At 38.9% G+C, this 19,056-nt stretch overlaps 1 protein-coding gene across 1 annotated transcript; it reads right to left on the bottom strand.

The window, feature by feature from the left end:
* Nucleotides 1–1,850: 1,850 nt before the first annotated feature.
* Nucleotides 1,851–17,772, bottom strand: LOC308320575 (mitochondrial adenyl nucleotide antiporter SLC25A24-like). The gene is made up of 10 exons (XM_080771103.1): nt 17,278–17,772; nt 15,952–16,078; nt 15,346–15,433; nt 12,914–13,025; nt 8,547–8,705; nt 7,782–7,934; nt 6,992–7,099; nt 5,252–5,419; nt 4,788–4,938; nt 1,851–2,609 (listed from the first exon to the last, which is right to left on the bottom strand). The coding sequence occupies exons 1-10, from the start codon at nt 17,452–17,454 to the stop codon at nt 2,428–2,430; spliced, it is 1,425 nt and encodes a 474-aa protein (XP_080627229.1). The 5' UTR covers nt 17,455–17,772; the 3' UTR covers nt 1,851–2,427.
* Nucleotides 17,773–19,056: the final 1,284 nt, after the last annotated feature.

Consider the following 19,056-nt stretch of genomic DNA (forward strand, 5'->3'; position numbering starts at 1 on the left):
TTTGGCTTCTCGATTTGATTGGCCTGAACATCTAGTATTGTAACTGAGCACATCCTTGTCATACGTGACAACTCAGTTCTTTTAATAGGACAAGAACAGGCATTACATAAGATCTTAATAGGAGTAATCGGTGCTTACGGTGTTAACTGCCTATCGTGAGACAGAGCTTCAACATAAGCTTGTACATGAAGACATCACAGGGTATGAGATCTACTCAAATCAAGCTATTATAATTTCTTTTTTGCAATATACATGTAATTGAGCAGTAGTTATTCCAGTTTTGTCTTCTCTTGAGTAACAAAACAAAAGTAATGTAACGTTTAACTACTGGTAACATTTTACAACATTATGAGTAAGGAAAAGGATGAATTCAGGAGAATATTTTGGATAGGCCCATCCCACATTATAAACTTGGGTTTCTGAGTGACTGAGATGCAAGCCAAGGAGAAAGAATGTGGTTATTCAATAGCACTGTACCATTTTGCAAACTGTTAAGTAATCAATCAATCATGTAGCTTGTAGCTACTGAAATGTGCACATCAATTTGAACAATGCTAAATCTGAAATGACATGCTTTGGATAAACGCTATATAAATGCACCATTTACAAACCAATCTTTTCACATGAGCCATTGGCACCCAAGTGAAATATCAGTCAAATAAGTGTTGGGTCAGCTACATGTAGCTTAACCCTGTAAAACTTATCAGAGGATATTATTTTATGCATTTGTAATAATTATTAAAATAAGTATAAATTAATAATTTACATTTGGAGGATATCTTTCACAATAAATAAAACATGTTCTAGACATTCTAATGATCACAAAAAAACATTAGTTTTTTTTTTCTTATATCAGAGTTAAAGGTTAAAAATCAAGAGATTTTTAATTTGTGAATTTCAGCCTCTGTGGGGGGTATTTATATGCAAATATTATCAATGGCATTGCAATGAACATCAATGATGACGTTTAGGTGAAAAAAACAAATATATTAATTAAAATATGTTGTATTATTACAGGGTTAACTTGCCCAACACTGGATTTAATTATTTATTTGATGTTTTTTTCCAGTAAGAATTGAGGCTCGAATACCTGCACGTGTATAGTGGAGTAAGCAATAGGTCTATTTAAATTAATTAAATAGGCCTATTAGCTATGATTCATTGTTATCTCCGGCAGTGTTGGGCAAGTTAAGCTACATGTAGCTGACCCAACAAACAGTGAATCATTCATCATACCCAATACTTATGCCTATTAATTAACTTTAATAGACCCATTGCTTACTCCACTATACCTGCAGGTATTCAAGCCTCAATTCTTACTGGGAAAAAATAAATAATTAAAACCAGTGTTGGGCATTCTGATGGGAAAGTTAAGCTACATGTAGCTGACCCAACACTAAGTGCTCCAATGTAATTTCCTATTTTATGTCAGTAGAACATGCATCAATAGCAATTTGTTGATAAATGTAAGTCTCCAGTTGCAAAACAAGCTTTCATCAATTCAGTATCAAGTTTCTGTATCACTCATCTGATGGGCAGTGGGCACCGTCCACTAACAAAATAAAAATCCAGCTACAAAAAATGCCAAGTCGATCACAAGTTTGCCAGTAAACGCTTAGGCACCCAACCCTAAACAAGGAAATGGAAGTCTAATTGTTTTCTCCTTGATTTGCATCAACTAGAAATGTAACGCTAGGAGGAAAATAAAAGTAACAAAATGCAAGATGCGTCTACTGTATGTCACACCATTTACAGGCAACAGCCAGGTACACACCAATATCGGAGCAATGGTAGGTAAAATGTCTGAATGACCACATGTCTAGTCTACTCTACACATACATACACACACATACTTGTAATAAAATATTGTTTTAATGTAAACACAAATATTTAGTGAACACAATTTGGAACGAAAGGCAAATGGGGTGGTGGGGTACATCCACAGATATCTGACAACATAATTCTCAAGGCACATAAGAAAAGTGCAAAATATTTTCTAATTCTCTTCACAATAAAGGAAGCCCATCTTTTTAACCGGCGGCATTCAAGTGTAATCCAATCATGAAAGATCACAGGCCTCTCTGTTACACATTAAACATGATGACATTCAAACTAAAGTGTGAATACAATATTGCACTTTCTTCAGATGTAGATCTATGAATATATGAAACAACTCCCATAGGGAGTTAATTACTAGAAACCGGTATATGAATATCTTTGGTAAACTATGAATCTGGAGGGAAATCAGACATTTAACATCTTGGTGTTTCCTGTGAAGTAAACTGGATATCAGATTTAGGGAGGAGGGATCTGTTTGCTTGTGGCTTGTTCCCCATCCCTTGACAGACTATGAGCAAAGTGGGTAGTACCATGTGAATATGGCTACTCCTACAGTTTTCACACAGTCATCATGGATTATTCTGCCTCTTACTTTTGAATGCCCAGGCCAGATCTCATGTTTTCATACACCACATAGCTAATGCTGACCGCTGGTATGACCTTCATGAAGTTGGGCAGGATGCCGCGGTATAGTCCAAAGAAACCCTCCTTTTCTACAATCTTCTTCACCATCGCAGTCATGTTCACTTGCTCCGAGCCCTCAATAGATGCTGAGAAGGTAAGGAGTCAAAAGGTTAATGAACCAGAACCCGGCCTCAAGGTATGGGAATGTACTCCCCATGTACTCACAAATATACACAAATCACATTCTAAATCATCTGACAGCCCTGTACTCTCAAATTCAATCAAGAATCGGAAAAATATTGCAGCTTTTACGGGTAGGAAGAATATGTCCTCATACTTCCCAGTTCACACCACTCATAGGTACTCATCATCGGTCATGGTATCATAAAGGTATTAGAGTTATAGGAAACCTGTTTGATGTCAAGGGTGTTTTCATGTCATTTGAAATGGTCAAGAACTCATTTGGAGTCCCACAGAGAGATTTCTTTGCTTATTTACAGGCTCGCCATTCATTATTTATCAATAATGACACCAAGTTTCCTCGAGACGAGCCTCGTCTCGGACTCTTGGAGGACTCTATTATGCATTATACTAAAAAGAAAGGCTTAGAAAGGCTTTTCTGAATTATGACAAACACAATATCGATAATGTGACTAAGAAATGGGAAAGGGACTTTCAAACAGGGTACGATGAAGATTGTTCGTCTGAATGCATTCAATCTTCTCAGTCTACTTTTCTAAGTAACAGGTTCAAAGAGATGCAGTATAGGATACTTCATAGACAACACAGAACACCTGAAATTTTGAATAAAATCGATTTGCATTAAATACAAAAAAGCGGTTGGTACGTATATACACTGTTTCTGGGAATGTCTCAAGCCAGGTTCTGGTCTTGTGTGACAAAAGAATTGAGTAAATTATGAAGTCTACGATCTGTAAAGATCCTGGGCAATTTTTATTAAGGCTGACATCCAAATGTGGGGTGCTAGATCCTAGAAGAGCTAAGCTACTTTATAAGCTCCTCTGTGTAGCTAGAAAATGCATTTTGTATTTTTGTTTAATTGGATTCACGAAAAACCTCCATCAGTGACTCAATGGTATAGAGAAATCTACAGAGTACTTCCAATGGAAAGGCTCAGTGCCAAATTAAAAGAGAGAGAAAATAACTTTATGAATATATGGCAGCCGCTGATAGATTAGGGATCTATCTACTCTGATTTATAAAGGAAGTGATTCATTGGATTGGAGAGCCCCAGCTGTACTCTTGCAATTTGCAATCGTGAAAATAAAAAATTTGAGGTCAGGCCTAAATGGGTCAATTTATACCTTTCTAGTTTGTCTCACTTTATCTGTATACACTTATGATTCATCATCTATGTGTGAAAACATAAAAAATCAATACAAAATGTTATTTCAAAAAGTACTTTTGTCCCACACCACTTACTGTCACTTTGTGTAATTGACATTTTATTAAAAATAACAGGTGTTGGAAACTAGCACTTGCGATAATACACTGTAAGCAATGGATCTACAAATTGTGCAATGTGATTGTGATGTCCATATCAAATAAACATCAAATAAGTGTTAATTAGCTCTATATTCTGATAGTAAGCATTAATATGGAAATCTATAGAAAATATTAGAAATGTATTGCTCTGTGCAGACGGTGATTGGTGTGATTGATTGCGTGTTCTCCTGACTAGATGATGCTTGGTGTTTCAGAACCATGGACAGCACTGTAGTGTTCGCAGTGGTCTTTTAGTGTGAGACACTGAGCTAATATTGCTTGTGTAGGTGCTGTATAGTTCAGGTTTGCCTTGCTTGCTTTTTCACAAGGAATTGAAGGGACACTCGGTCAAACAAGTGAGAAAGATAAAATAAGAGACTGAAGGGGAATAAGAGAGAGATGCAAGTGATCAGCGATTTCTCCTGAAGGTAGCTTTGCAGTTCAACTCCTTCTAATGTGAAGAAATTGGAACGGTTAATAAATTAATTTGAAACAGCCATAATGTTGTTATTTATTACCTGTGCAAATTCTAACAGCCCTCCTCAGGTATATTAAGTAAGTATTTTCAGCAATGATCATCATCATCATGTTGATTTTAAAAGTAGTTCTCAGGCCCAAACAGTGCTCCATAGCAATAATTACCATCAGAATATAGAGTTTTAACTTTATAACAAAACATTTAAACAAAAAATAACAAAGCACCTTTAAATTAATGTTGTACCTTTTACTTATAATCTAAAATGACAGACCATTAAAATGGTAAACCGCATAGAAAGAAAAGTAAACCCCAAGGTATCAGCCTGTCGTGGATGTCTTACCTGCTGCTTGCATCCTGGTGCGGATCAGAGCGAGAGGGTAGCTGGCCAGTTGGCCACAAGTGCTGGAGATGGTACCACAGGCCAGCAGCACCATAATCCCAGGGTTGGCTGTGTCTTTGGCATAGCGGGACAGCCAGGCATTTTTTAAGCTCTAGAGATGGTAGGCAGAAAGAATTTTGGGGAAATCAGATTATGCCCAAGTTATAGTAGTTGCAAGCCATAGATACAGAATCAGTTGGAGAAATCCAAACTATAATACATGTGTAGGTGTGCGCACGTGCATGCGTCTGTTTACACAATATATAGTGTAACTACTATATCAATTAATTCAAAACATGAATGTATTAATGTTAAGACATGGCTATGTTTTTTCCAATGGCTGTGAGTGCGCACACAATACAGCAATATACAGTCTAACTACTTGTCATATATTTTATAATGTAGTATCCTTAGACATTGTGTACCTCATACACTGCCAGATCTATCCCAGCATATGGAATAATGCCTATAATATTTGGAATGTAGCCTTTGTAGAATGCCTTCACGCCTTCTTTCTTGAGGATTTTCTTGCCACAGTCAAACATTCCAGAGTACTGTCCAGTCTTCCCCAGAGTCAGCCTGGTTTTCATCACCTGCATAGACAAAAGATCACTGAGTATTTCTACTGTAGTTCTTCAGCCAGATTTATACTTGGATGTACAATGGTGTCGTGTGTTGAAAATAGAAGATCTATCTTTTCGGTGCACGATATCAGCATACGATGGTGTATAAATTATGCATTCTGGTTCCATGCGGGCATGGAAGAGCATGCTCAGGGACTACAGATGAAATTTAGCCTATGGCCAACACTGGCCCATTTACATGGATTTGAAAAATGACGTGTTGATTAATGTGCATTGTCGCTGTTAAATAAATAAATAAGAATAAATAAATGGACTGCCAGTCCATTGTAGAGACTAAATAATGGAGGTCGGTTTCAATATTCTCACCCTTATAATTGCTGTCATTGTTACATTTGCATTTAAGTGATTCTATTGTTGTGCTGGATGTTATTAGTCTATTGCCATTTGCTAAAAGATGCAAGATGGTGTGCTTTTCAACAGTAGTGGTCAGGAGGTGCATGCACACGTGATCGAACAAACATAATAAACTGCAGGAGTCTGCACACCGTTTTAAAAGCTCCTCAAAAACGTTATTTACATTTATTTTTTTCTTCTTACTATGTTCATTAGTACTTTCAAAACTAGTTTACTAATTACTTTTACTGTCTTGTACTGTCTGTCTTTGTTTTATTTGTCTTGTTCTGACCTTGATTTGGGGGGAGGGAGGGATATTTACATGTCGGATACAACAAAATGTACACATTATGTTTAAAAAAACGTTATTTACCAGAGCGGAAAACATATAAAACGTTTCGGCCTCTGTGGCCTTCATCAGGTATGCTGAAATAGCAGCGCATAAGACAGGCATATAAAGGTAGCAAAGTGGGCAGATACCAATCAATGCTAAGTGAACACACTCGGGGACACAGCCCCAATTTGAGATTGAACTTGGCAATGACAGTCAGAACAAATAAAGAAGCCATTAGTATCCCTATGTGGCTAGCACTGGCCACCAGGGGAAGAAATCATCACACAAATATACAAGTATCAAGAACCCATATGCACAACCCGACCTAAGTGTAGAAACAGCTCCCTGAGCCAGAGAGTAGCCTACACATGCACATGTCAGTTCTATGTAATAACATAGTTAAAAACAGAATTAAAAAGACAATACCAATGCTAGATTAGAACTATTTACAGGAATGGTTTGATATCAAACTCCTCGTTAAGCCCATATGGGGCCAAAGTGTTAAATTATAAATATGGAACATTTCTCATTGTAGCAGCCAACGCTCTTGATTTTGCCCTCTGGGGCAGGGGTTTGTCCACCTTTTCAATTCCCACATTTGTTCCGTCATTTGCCAAATTCAATCCCAAATTGGAGGCTGCGTCCCCGGGCACACTACACACAGAGGATAGTCTGTCTATTAGTTCTCCACGTATAAGAATGTACAGGGTTTCTGTGAGAGGAGCATACTACAGTAGGAGGAGCATAACTACCTTTTGACATATCCAGCTCAAACAATGACATCAGTCCCAACTTCATGCTTGGTGCTTGGATGTGTTACGACCAGAGTCGGCACAAAAAACACTTCCTCTCACCTCCATGGGGTAGATGGCAGTTTGCGCTGAGGCTCCAGCCAGTGAACCGGCGATGAACCTCTCGTGGGTCTGAATCTTTCCCCCCTCACTGGTCAACATCTTCTTATACTGCCGATAACACAGTTAAACAACATGGCATGAATAATCTGAATTACAGCCCATTCAGTCTTATCTTATAGCTACGCCATTTCATGGTGATGGAGAACAAATCCATGAATGCTCCTTATGTGTACAGCATGTATAAACATGAATGTATTAATGTTAAGGAGGCTAGTTTTGTTTGTTTGCTATTTCAAATGGCCAGTCCACATCATCAAATTATATAAATCATCAATAAATAAAGTACCACTGCCCAGGATTGGGGAAGTGAGTTGAAATGCAATTTCATCAAACAAGACAAAATATGAGGCAAAACCATTTAAGCCAATTAAATAGCTTTTAAAATTTAGAAATATTTTACTAGTACTTTTTTTTTAGTACTTTAGTACTTTTAGTTTTATTGTATGTATTGTCCTGAATGTATGCATTGACCTGAGCACAAAAAGAATCCCCTGTGGATAATAAAGACATTCTAATCTAATCTAATTGATACATCAATGGGTATGTTGGCCTCTGCGTTAAAGTTGCTCCGTGATACAAATCAAATCATAGCATCACTGACTTCTCCTGCAACCTTAACTGTAATTGTGTAATTAGACACTGAGCCTAGTAGGACCTTACTGAGAAAAAAAATAGCAGATGTATACAGTTACCAGCTTAGAGAAAATACAATTGACACGGGAGTCTGTACCTGTTCATAGGCCATGAACTTGATGGCCGTCTCGGGGGCAATCTTCAGGACATTCACACCATTACCCCTCCACAGAGACACAGTGCCGCCTTCTTTTAACATGTGCTTGAAACCCCCGACTAGGCTGATTTTGTTGGTCTTGGAGGAATGCACCTGCAGTAAAAGATTCAATTGAATTGCATGGGTCTCATGACAACGTTGTGCCAAAATACAACTTCATGATGCATGTGACTACTTAATCACTTATCCTCGGATCCACGCTAAATATTCTTTCAAAAGTATTGGGATGTTACGTAAATCTGTTGGTTATATGCATTTTTGAGACAGGTCACAACTCACAACAGCTAAATATAGATACAGTTGTTCTTCCTAGGCTCATCAGGACCAACGTTTCCACTGAGATTTGTGCAAATCTGTCCTTAACTGCTTGATATATCGGCCCAAAGCACAGACGGACAGATGGGAGGTGAAAACATTACCTCCTTTGTGGAGGTACAATCTGGGAACCCATCGACAAAAGAGGAGGAAAAAACAGCAACCTGTTTTCCTTTGAATTTGCCTCTGGGGGCGGCTCTAAAGGGAATGTGAATAGCAGGATGTTGCCCGTTTGAGCCGCCTTAGGCCCTCCTCTTCGGGTAGGGCGCCTATGTTTTAATTCCCACCAAAAACAATGGATACACGTTCTGAATGCCCCTGCCGACAGATTCAATTAAATGCTACTTATACAGTAGCAATGGTGATAACAACATGCACATTTGGCCACACCTGCATGAAGACTTTCATCCTGTCCAGAGGGGCCGTCCCTGTACGAGACACACCCCCTGCTGCAGCCCCGGCCATCAGCTGCTTCCACCACACACCAGTTATCTTCTCTTCTTCTGTGAACTCATCTGGGATGGTCAGGCTGTCGCCGACATCAAGCACCTACACAGAACAGAGGAGCAAAGAATAGATGGTTACACAAAACATATTTTTCTCCCCACTGAAGGAGACATAAAACATACCGTACAACTAGCCAGTGTAAATGTGAAATGAATAGATATTGTATTGTCAGAAGCTTAGAGGGTTGGATATCACTGTGATGACAAGCTACATTGAGGGGTTATACTATATACCTTAGATAAGAGAGAGAGTGCATGCACATTCACTGAAAGTAAGTGTAGTCCACACGTAATATGCTCCACTTATTTATGTTGATCACATAGTTCAGTAATACTCAAACTCCGGCCCACAGGCCACTTTTGACCACGCACAACAGGCAACTAAGCAGATTGGACTATCCATTCCAGAGATAAGGGCCAAAAACTAACTTTTTTTCCTCCTCCGGGTAGGATTTGAGAACTCTAGTTTAATGTGGGCCAGTCATAAATTACTGTCATTTGTAATGCAAATGAAATAGAGATGTACTGTAGCTGATTAGTACTACTTATACTGTATTGTCAATGTTAACCATTTGGTAGCTAAACAGACAGAAAGCTGGGTAATCAATTTATCTTGTGTTTTATTTTATTTAGCCATATAACTTGTACTTCTTTTCACAAGTTTATTTTATGGAAAACGCCATTGTGTTGAATGTGGGCCAAGTCATTTAATGGACATGACTCTTACATTGATGTGCTAAGCTAACTAGAGAGCTTTAGCATACATATTAAGAAAACATATTTTTCTTCAACTTACTCTACTGGTTGAAATGCTTTCCTTCATCCTTTTACATTGGGCTACGTACACAGTGATGTACATCTTGAACAATGCCTACAATGCATCATCACCTTAGCTAACATACTTTGTTGTAATAATGTTGCTAAGCTGATTGATATAGCAGGGTCAGCTGACTGCTAAAGTCTCTGAGCTGTGATTGGTGTTTCAGTGTCAGTAGAGCCTTTTAAAATGATCAAATGCACAGCATCATTAATGAAAAATGAATTTGAAACCATATCTTACTTCATTCATTTTTTTCTCCTCCCTTTTGGCCAAAATGCCAATTGTTCTAAATCTAAAGCATTCATATTGCAGATAGGTCACCATGTGCAAACTATTGCAATCTGTAAATGGCAAAAAAGGTAGATAATCTATAATTATAGTTTTTATTACATGTCAGCAACAGCCCTACCTTTGAAATGATATAAGCCTACTTTGAGTGACATTCACAGGACGAACAGACACCTTTTTAATCCTTTGGCCATTCATGACACGCCTAATCCAAAGATCTCATGCAACAAACATTAACACTACAATTAAATATAGCCTGGCTAATACACTACTGTGCAAAGGACTTCATGGAACTTTGGCAAACTGGGTATTATTGAATACCTACTGTAATAGATCCTATACAGTCTTGTTACCATCTCTTGCAACAGCATTTTACAGTAATCTTAATAGTAATCTGGTTGAGCGCCAATTAAGTAAATGTATTTGTCAATTCAAATACAAAAACTTTTTGTAAAACATGCTGCTACTGACTGTTATAGGGTTAGTTTCAATTAGGTATGTCAAGTCATCTTGGGTAATGTCTTAAATAAGGGTAGGGATTCATGTCAGCTAATGAAGCTAAACATTCAGAAAGCAAACTGTAGGCTCAAAGGGAATTTAAACAACTTGATCTATGCTTTTTTTTTTACCCATCTGCAGCAGTGCCTCAAAACCTTGCTCATTGAGCGAAGTCTGAATTACCAGTTGTCAGTTGACAACGGCTGAATAAGAGAAGACTGAACCTACCTGTACCACCTCCACCTCATAGAACTCCCCATCATCATCATCAAATTCAATGAATAACCAATCTCTGTGGGGTAGTTGATGTGGCTGCAGCAGAGCCATTGGATCTGCTGCAGCCTTGGAATCACTGACTCGGGGTGACAGAGCCCCTCAGTACAAACTCTCTCCTATACACCCCTGGTTCGCCGATTGAGACAAGTCCTTTTCAAGCAGAGGTGAAATAATTCAACTAATTCAGCTATTCTACTTCAGTGTCTGCACACGTCTGTAATTTCTAGCCAGGCTGAGGGCAAATAATGCTGAACTCCAAGTTGGCAGTTACCATCGACTAGACTTGATGCAGGCAATGTTACTGGTAGAGATGAAGAGATGGCACTGCCAATGTCGCTACTGTCAAACTTGTCGCTATGCCAGGGTCGCCAGTGCATCAACCCACTCAACTATAGGCTAACTCACTGCTGTCCAGTCAGTGAACAACTCTCTCGTCTCCGACTCACTCATCCCCTGTCCTGTCCCAGGACACTGACGCACTAATCCCCATCTAGGACAGTCTGAAATAGATTATCTGAGGATAGCTTAGCAGGCACAGGTTAACTTAACCTCTATAGTTGGGCCAGAAATTTCAAACGTCAGAGATTACTCATTGATTGGTGCTGACCGTGTACCCATAGCACAATGACCAATTAATTCACTTGGTTTCATTAGTACTAACAACACTGCCAATTCTGAAAATCACTGTATTCCTGGTTAATTTATTGAAAACTTAAGGTGTACCAGGTGAATTAAAATGTCCTTGTACAGGAAAAGGACATATACTCTTCATTGTGCTAATCTCCTATGAGAACACCTGTTTTTAGAAGAAGTTGAAGTGGAGACAAAAACAATGTCAAGCTGTGCTGCAAGAAGCACTTTGTCCTTCCTTGTCCTTCATTTCATGCACTGATGTTTGTAAAGAGAAGCTTAAGTATCTTGACTTTCAATTCTCCTTCTGCTTGATTTTTCCTTCCCTTTATCCCCATCACACATATCGGTAATTAGTTCTATAATATAACTTGATGAGCATTCAGTCAGTGCAGCACCATTCTCTTTCTGCAGACACATGCATGCGTGAGCACACAAACACTTTCATCACCCTCTTGTTTAATCCTCACTTCCGCTGTTCCTCCCTTGCCTCTGGAACTGGAATTAAATTAACTTGATCCACTGACACAGACAATGTACTGTAATGCACAAGTCCACAAGTCCTAGTCTACATCAAAACATTCACAACTTTCTCTTTAGTAGAATAGGTGCATGCTAATAAGGTAAAGTATGCAGATTAAATCATCCAGCAATGTTGTCAACAAGATATGGTACTGTATCACTATCTATGCATTTAATGTTTTTATGGTTTAATACTTAGGGTCTATACACTGTGCAGTGGCCTTGTGGTTAGTGTGTCCGCCCTGAGACTGGGAGGTTGGGGTTCAATCCCCGGCCGGGTCATACCAAAGACTGTAAAAATGGGACCCAATGCCTCCCTGCTTGACACTCAGCATTAAGGGTTGGATTGGGGGTAAGTCCCTGCGACATACTAGCGTCATGTCCAGGGGGTGTACTTGTAAAAGAGTGGCCGCACACACTGCTGATAGCCAACATTTCGGCAGGTACAACTGCCTTCATATACCATGAAGAAGGCAGTACCTGCAGAAACGTTGGTTCCTACTCTGCATCCTAATAAATAATCGGCACTTTGGCTATCAGTGTGTGTGGCCACTCTTTTGTCTTTTTAAGACTTTACTCTTTAATACTACAAATGCGGAGAACAAATTTCACTGCGGTAACGTGTGTGACAAATCGTATGACTGACTTTGAACATTTCAGAGCAATGGAGTGTGGAAAAGAGGTGAAGAAACGTGGCAGGTTGGAATGGGTGAAGAAAAGTGTCAGGTGTGATAGGAAAGTATCAGCAAGAATGAAAGGGAAGGTGTACAAGACGGTGGTGAGACCAGCTATGTTGTATGGTTTAGAGACAATTGCACTGAGGAAAAGACAGGAAGCAGAGCTGGAGGTAGCAGAGACTAAAATGTTGAGGTTCTCTCTGGGAGTAACAAGGATGGATAGGATCAGAACGAGTACATGAGAGGGACAGCGCATGTCAGATGTTTTGGAGATACATCCAAACTACCGGTATGTATTGTGTTTGATATGGAAGCCTGGAACAAACCTACTGGCAAAAGTAGTTAGGGCTTTACAACAATTACATTTAATTCTACTCTCCTACCCTATGGTCTTTCTTCATGAATTATTTTAGACAAAGTGTTTTCTGATGTCGTGAATGGTGTTCCTTAGCATTTAATAACCTTTCAATAAACACATTTTATTGTTATTACAGCTACAAAACCTTGGAACAAATAAACATGCTCGGTTTTTATACTCACTGTAGATTTTTTCCAAAAGCGGATGATCTCCTGTAGATTGGTGGCAGGGTTGAACAGGAAATGTTCCCGCCATTCATTCCAGTCCACAGTCATGGTGCCGTCTACATCAATACTGTGGATCAATAATATAAAAATGTGATTAGCGAATAGGACAGAAAAGTAAGGAGAGCACAGTGACATGGGACAATTCAGTACACAGCACACAGTTAGTGTACATACCACCTGAAAAAGTACTACTACTACCGATCATTCCTACCAAGTTTTATGAAAGACCACCCCTCCATTGTTGTGTTATTTTATTCAAAGACAGATGCATACAGACAGGAACAAATACTGTACATATGTTGTTGCCTCTCTATATCCTTCCCTATAACCTATATTCTCTCTATAGCCCACTTTCGCATTGTGACAACGTTGAGGAAGGCTCATCTGGCCGAAACACGTCTGTTGTCTCGTCAGAGGTAATAAACCATGTCCATACTCGAACTCCCTAAAAAGGTGGCTGGTAAAAAGTATGGCCCAACAGCCTGGAATAAACTACCACTGCGGATCAGACAGGCATCCTCTATAGACACAACTTAAGACTCACCTTTTTACTCTTGCTTTTAGTTGAGTTTTAAAAATATCTGTTCTTATCTTTGTACCACTGCCTTTGCCTGATTTGACACTGTGTTATTGTCCTATTGTTTTAACTGCATGCCTGTTTTAATGCCACTTGGAAAATGTCAACTGTCAGAGTGAATTCACCGTCACTAGTGGCCGTTGGTGCGCGTCTTCAGAATGCTCGTTGCACTGACTAGCATTTCGTCTGTGTAAAACCACAAAATGGCAACTTGTGAAAGTTTCATTGTAGATCGTATGGTAATCTATAATTGTTCAGCAAATCTCAAATATTGTTTTTGTGAAGTAGTTTTGTTCTTATTGAAAATGATAAAGATCCCGATATCCATTTAGAGAAAGCCTAGCCTATCATAGTTCGCCTATAAACTGCTCCACAATAACAATGAAAATTTTAAATGAAAAAACAACTAACAATTCTTAATAATTACATTCTTAACGATTTTCTTAGTTATTTCCACAACACTGTCCTCATGAAAAAAATAATGGATTTATGACTTTCGTTTCAAGTGGGAACTTCCCATGTCAGTCCTTAATTGCCGCCCTGTGGTTTTCTACAGAATCCTTCATCATAGTCATACTCCTATAATGAACTACTACTGCTCTTTCCAGTTCCTCCCACCATGTTTGTCCTGGTCCTGGCACATCTACAGCACATTATGGCAAGGCTTTGTTCATGCAAATTAACTTTACGACATGAACCATGTTTTGCTTATGAGCCTTGCATGTTATGTACCTACTGTATTTAACATAACTCATGGTGATGTCAAAGGTGTCATTCATAAAGCTGTTCATGTCCATTTTAGGGGGGTAATACATCTAGATAGTTTGTGGAAGTTTTCTTCTCTAAATACAACAGTATGGTGTATTAATTAATTTGTGTAAATGATACAGGGCAGTCCACATGCCCTAAAACAGAAACTGAATAAGACTTTTGCGTAATAGAAACATGACTCTTCATTATGCTCATCTCCTATGAGATATTTAGACAAGACAAATATAATAATGATCAAGATCTGCTGCAATATAAAGTATGCATACAATTTTCTATATCAAGATAAGAAGATGAAGGAAAAAGAAAACTGAAATACTATACACTTGGATACAGTCTCTCTAGGTATTTTATATGTTAACTGAACTCTTTATCTTGCGTCTTCATACCCGTCCCAGCCCCAGTGTGTCTGTGTTATCTGTCCCTCTGCAGGGAATTGACACCAGTCCCACCTCTCACATCTTACCCCATTAAGACCTGAGGCCAATTCTCACTAAATCAGTAGTTCTCAAAAAATTCAAGATCTTTTCAAAAATGGATTATCTGCCATTTTTGAATAGCCAACGCAGAAATCTAAAATGACAAAGATAAGCCGTGGCTTTCTTGCATTTATGATGGTGATGTATTTATGTGCTTTTTCCTGTACATGTAAAGTTGTAAACATTGTCAATAAACATATCAAAAGCGTAGAACCTCATTCTCTTACACTATCTCAGCACCAAAACCGGATCTCGATCAGGGTCCACACATGTACATACTGGTATACAAGAATACACAGTAACAGTGTCACTTTAACTCTGATAGCAATAGATCAGCCAGGGTCCATTTAGTTACATTCACAATATACACTCTTGAAGTTACAAATGGGTAAATGGACACCGGATTTTACCATGTACCTTTGATTTGAATGAACTTGGGTCCCCGTGTCAGAAATCAATCTCCAGGGAAATAGATGGGCTGAAGAAGAACCCCAAAACAAGTTCCATGTCTGCAAGCATTCATTAACTAAAGATGGGTACAAAATAAAATACACAAAATATACCTTTGAAGAATCTTCTCAGCCTCTTCTTTGGTTATGTTCATTCCCAGATCAGCCAGTGACTGCTTGATCTCCTCTAGGTCTATTCGTCCTGTTGAAAAGAAACATAGCATTTTGACACTTGTTGCGAATGCAGTGAGCACTTACTATGAGACCTAGCAGATCATGTCTGTGCGTGTGTCCGTGTGTCCCCCCTTTGTGCCCATATATGGAGCTGAGTGATTTATTTGTGATTTATGCAACACACTCCATATTTGGACGTATAGCTGCTTTGGGGACTCCTTATATGGTTATGGCTAAGTTAAAAACGTAACTTAAAAATAACTTAACTTAAATAAATAATAACTTAAAAATAAATCTTAAAAAAACCCAAATATGTACGAGCTGCGTTCGCTTCCCCGCGTTTGCGCGTCTTACTGGTTATAACCTGTATGTGACCTGTTTACCTGGCTGCTAGCTGAGAGGATTATTAAGAGGCGAAAAATACCAATACAATGTTATTGTCTGAATCCAAATTTCAGCTTGAATAAGTATTTAATATTTTAAATGTTTATTAGATCTAGTACCGGTCAGTAGATAAAACAAGCAAGTGAAGACAATCACACCTACCGTCATTATTTTTATCCAAGCTCTTGAAAGTCAGTTTCAATTTCTTCTCCTGTTCTTTCAGCCAGTTGCAGAACTCATTAAAGTCAAGTCCTTCATTTTTGTTTTGGTCTCCAGAGGACACGATTTTCTGAGATGTAAATGAAACAAAACAAAATGTCAAGAATCCAACATCCTTAGTTACTTTACTAATATAATATTGTGGAATGTAGGCATACTGTACAAGCTTGTGATTAGCCAATACATTTTGCTGTGGGAGGCAAGTGTTGCCTTGGATTTTATTGTGGCAAGATGAGCAGTCTGATAAAATATTTTTGTAGCTGCATTATCCTGCCCCCTACCGTTTTCCTCCCTTAACTCTATATTTATATCAAGAGAATCAGCTAAATGTAATATATTGGCTAGGTAAACACAAATAGGGGGACTGGGTAGATGTATGGATGGGTGGTCTAGATACAAATTATATTAATAATCAGAAACAATTAAAGTGATGTTCAGCATCAGCTCTTGTCAAGGTAATCTGAAACGTACTGTATGTTATGCTTTATCTTATCACTATCAGATAGTTGCTTGGATACAGAAAGCTTCTGTTTAGCTGTGCCCAATAGAGCTCAGTTGCATCATTTCAAACGTGAAGATTATTTATCGATTTCCAAACTAATTATAATACAATATATATATATTATATATATATATATAATTATAATATATAATTCATAGTGGCTTAGTTGTTAATAATTAGAACTTACTAGTACAAGGAATGTATAATATTTGATCTGCAAGGTGTGGTCATCCCTTTAAGTAGTTTAAGTCGCACCCCACATGCCCACAATAAAACCTCACCTTTTTGGTTTGAACTTTGACAGACACGCTGTGAGTGTCAACGTAGCCTATAGGTATATCATTCCTTATTCTGACATCATTCATTAGCATTTACAAATGAATGACACAGCAGGCTAGGATTTGTTGAAAACATCCTCAAACAATTAATAAGAACCTGGTTTTAACATTTGACACGTACGTTATGAGTGTCACAAACTCACAATGTGTTGCCTATCATTCATTTCTGGATTTTTTCATAACATTTACAAATGACACACTATAGGCTAGGCGCTAGGATTTATTGGAAAAACATCCTCAAACTAGAATCAATCAAAAACAGATAATGGGTGAACTGAACAGTGCTGTGCTAGGCTAAAAGCCAATAGTAGTAGTGTATCTTCTCTTGTTTTTACCGCAGATTATTTTACAGTAGTATAGATGACTGTGGACGGTAAATGGTAACCTGTTTTTCAGTAGGCCTTTCTTCCACCTGAACCATAGACTGACCTGAACTGAGCCTTTCCCAAATTGGATCCCCATTGCAGTAAGGCCCGCCCTGAGTTCTGCGACATCCACTTTTCCATCTTTATTTGTGTCTAACTTTGCAAATAGATCATCGTATGTTGACGCGTCAGCTGCACAGTAACAATCAGTAAACACGAACTTCCTCACGGCCTGATACATTGTTACGGATGATGTAGCGAATCTTCCACGCACACAAACGAAATGGAAAAGGCTGTGAAATCAGAGTAAAAACTGGAAGTGGAAGCTGTCCGATGTCTGTTGCTATGTTTTGTTTGTATCTACTTCTGGTTTAAATGATACGTCTTTTCAAAAAGGATTTTCGCAACGTGGTTCCGCTTTCAAAAGTCGCAAATCCTCGAGAGTAGTAGATCATCAAACAATAAAACGATACGATGTAAAGCTATTTCATTTACTACTGGACGGACCACGGACGTATCCGGATGAGGTAGCAGTTTCAGTTTGCAGCGCAGTGGGTGGGGGGACCCGGGACGCAGAGTTTGCCTTAAGTAACCGACCTCCTCTTTTCTGCATGGAGTGGATAGATAGACACACCCTTTGGGAGAGGATAAATAATAGTCTACTCCAGGGCCCAGGCAGGCCCGAGTCTGACTTTATGATGTTGTTGCCATACTAGTGCTAACCAACGCAAGTAGTGGACGCGATATCGTAGGAAGGGCAACTAATACTGTCTGTACTGTCATATAACTTGATGAGCATTCATTTTCAATGAAGCGCCGTTCTTTCTTTCTGCAGCCACGCGCGCACACACACACACACACACACACACACACACACACACACACACACACACACAGTACACACACACACACACACACACTAAATTTGCGTCACTAACCTTTCTGCGTGCGTGCGCACACACACACACACACACACACACACACACACACACACACACTCACACACACTGACACACACACACTGACACACACACACACATACACGCGCACACACACAGTAACCCCATACAAGTCCCCTACAACATTGTAATCTCGTAATGCAGTGTGCATATGGCCGTCGCCCGTCTAGCCTATTCATCACTCAATGAGTCAAGAGTAAAGCCATGTCGAGCACGAGCAATATTAAATAACAACAGCTGTCTTGGTCAAAAATATCCTCAGATTGTGAGGTCCGCAGGGGGCAGCAAGAGAAACACACAGGCACAGTAAATGTAATGGGGGCGGTATACTTGCAGTCTACTGAACTGACTAATGTAATTTGTAGCAGCAGCAGATGTGACTCGATGTGACCACGGGGTGGTGGTGCCGTGGTGATGATGGTAAAACTGTAGCAAGCGGGTATTGTCTTTTCAGTCTTTGGATCTCTTACGCCCTCTAGCGTTTGATCGTAGATCTATGCATTCTATTGTCTTGTTTTGTACTATACGTCGAGGTCTTCTTTGTATTCAGCAAAATGTTACTTCCGTTTGTCTTCAAATTTAAAGCATTAGAGAATATTTTAAATTGTGCTTTGATTGATTGATTGATTGATTGATTGATTGAAGAATTGTATTAACATATTATTGGAGAATTACAGTATAGGCCTACATTTCAAGCACAACTCAATACAAAACCGTTAACTGTGGACGACACCATAAAGCATTACACTTGTTGTTTACAATAGGGTCCACCATGTTCAATTCATATACTGTAGAGGTAACTAACATTATGGCATGCACGTGCTCTACACATTTAGACCCCAGCGCTCTTCAGCAAGGTGGAATGGTGGGGGATTCCAGAAGCC

The sequence above is a fragment of the Protomyctophum bolini genome, assembly GCF_963924005.1.
Source record: "Protomyctophum bolini genome assembly, chromosome: 8".
Lineage (NCBI taxonomy): Eukaryota > Metazoa > Chordata > Actinopteri > Myctophiformes > Myctophidae > Protomyctophum > Protomyctophum bolini.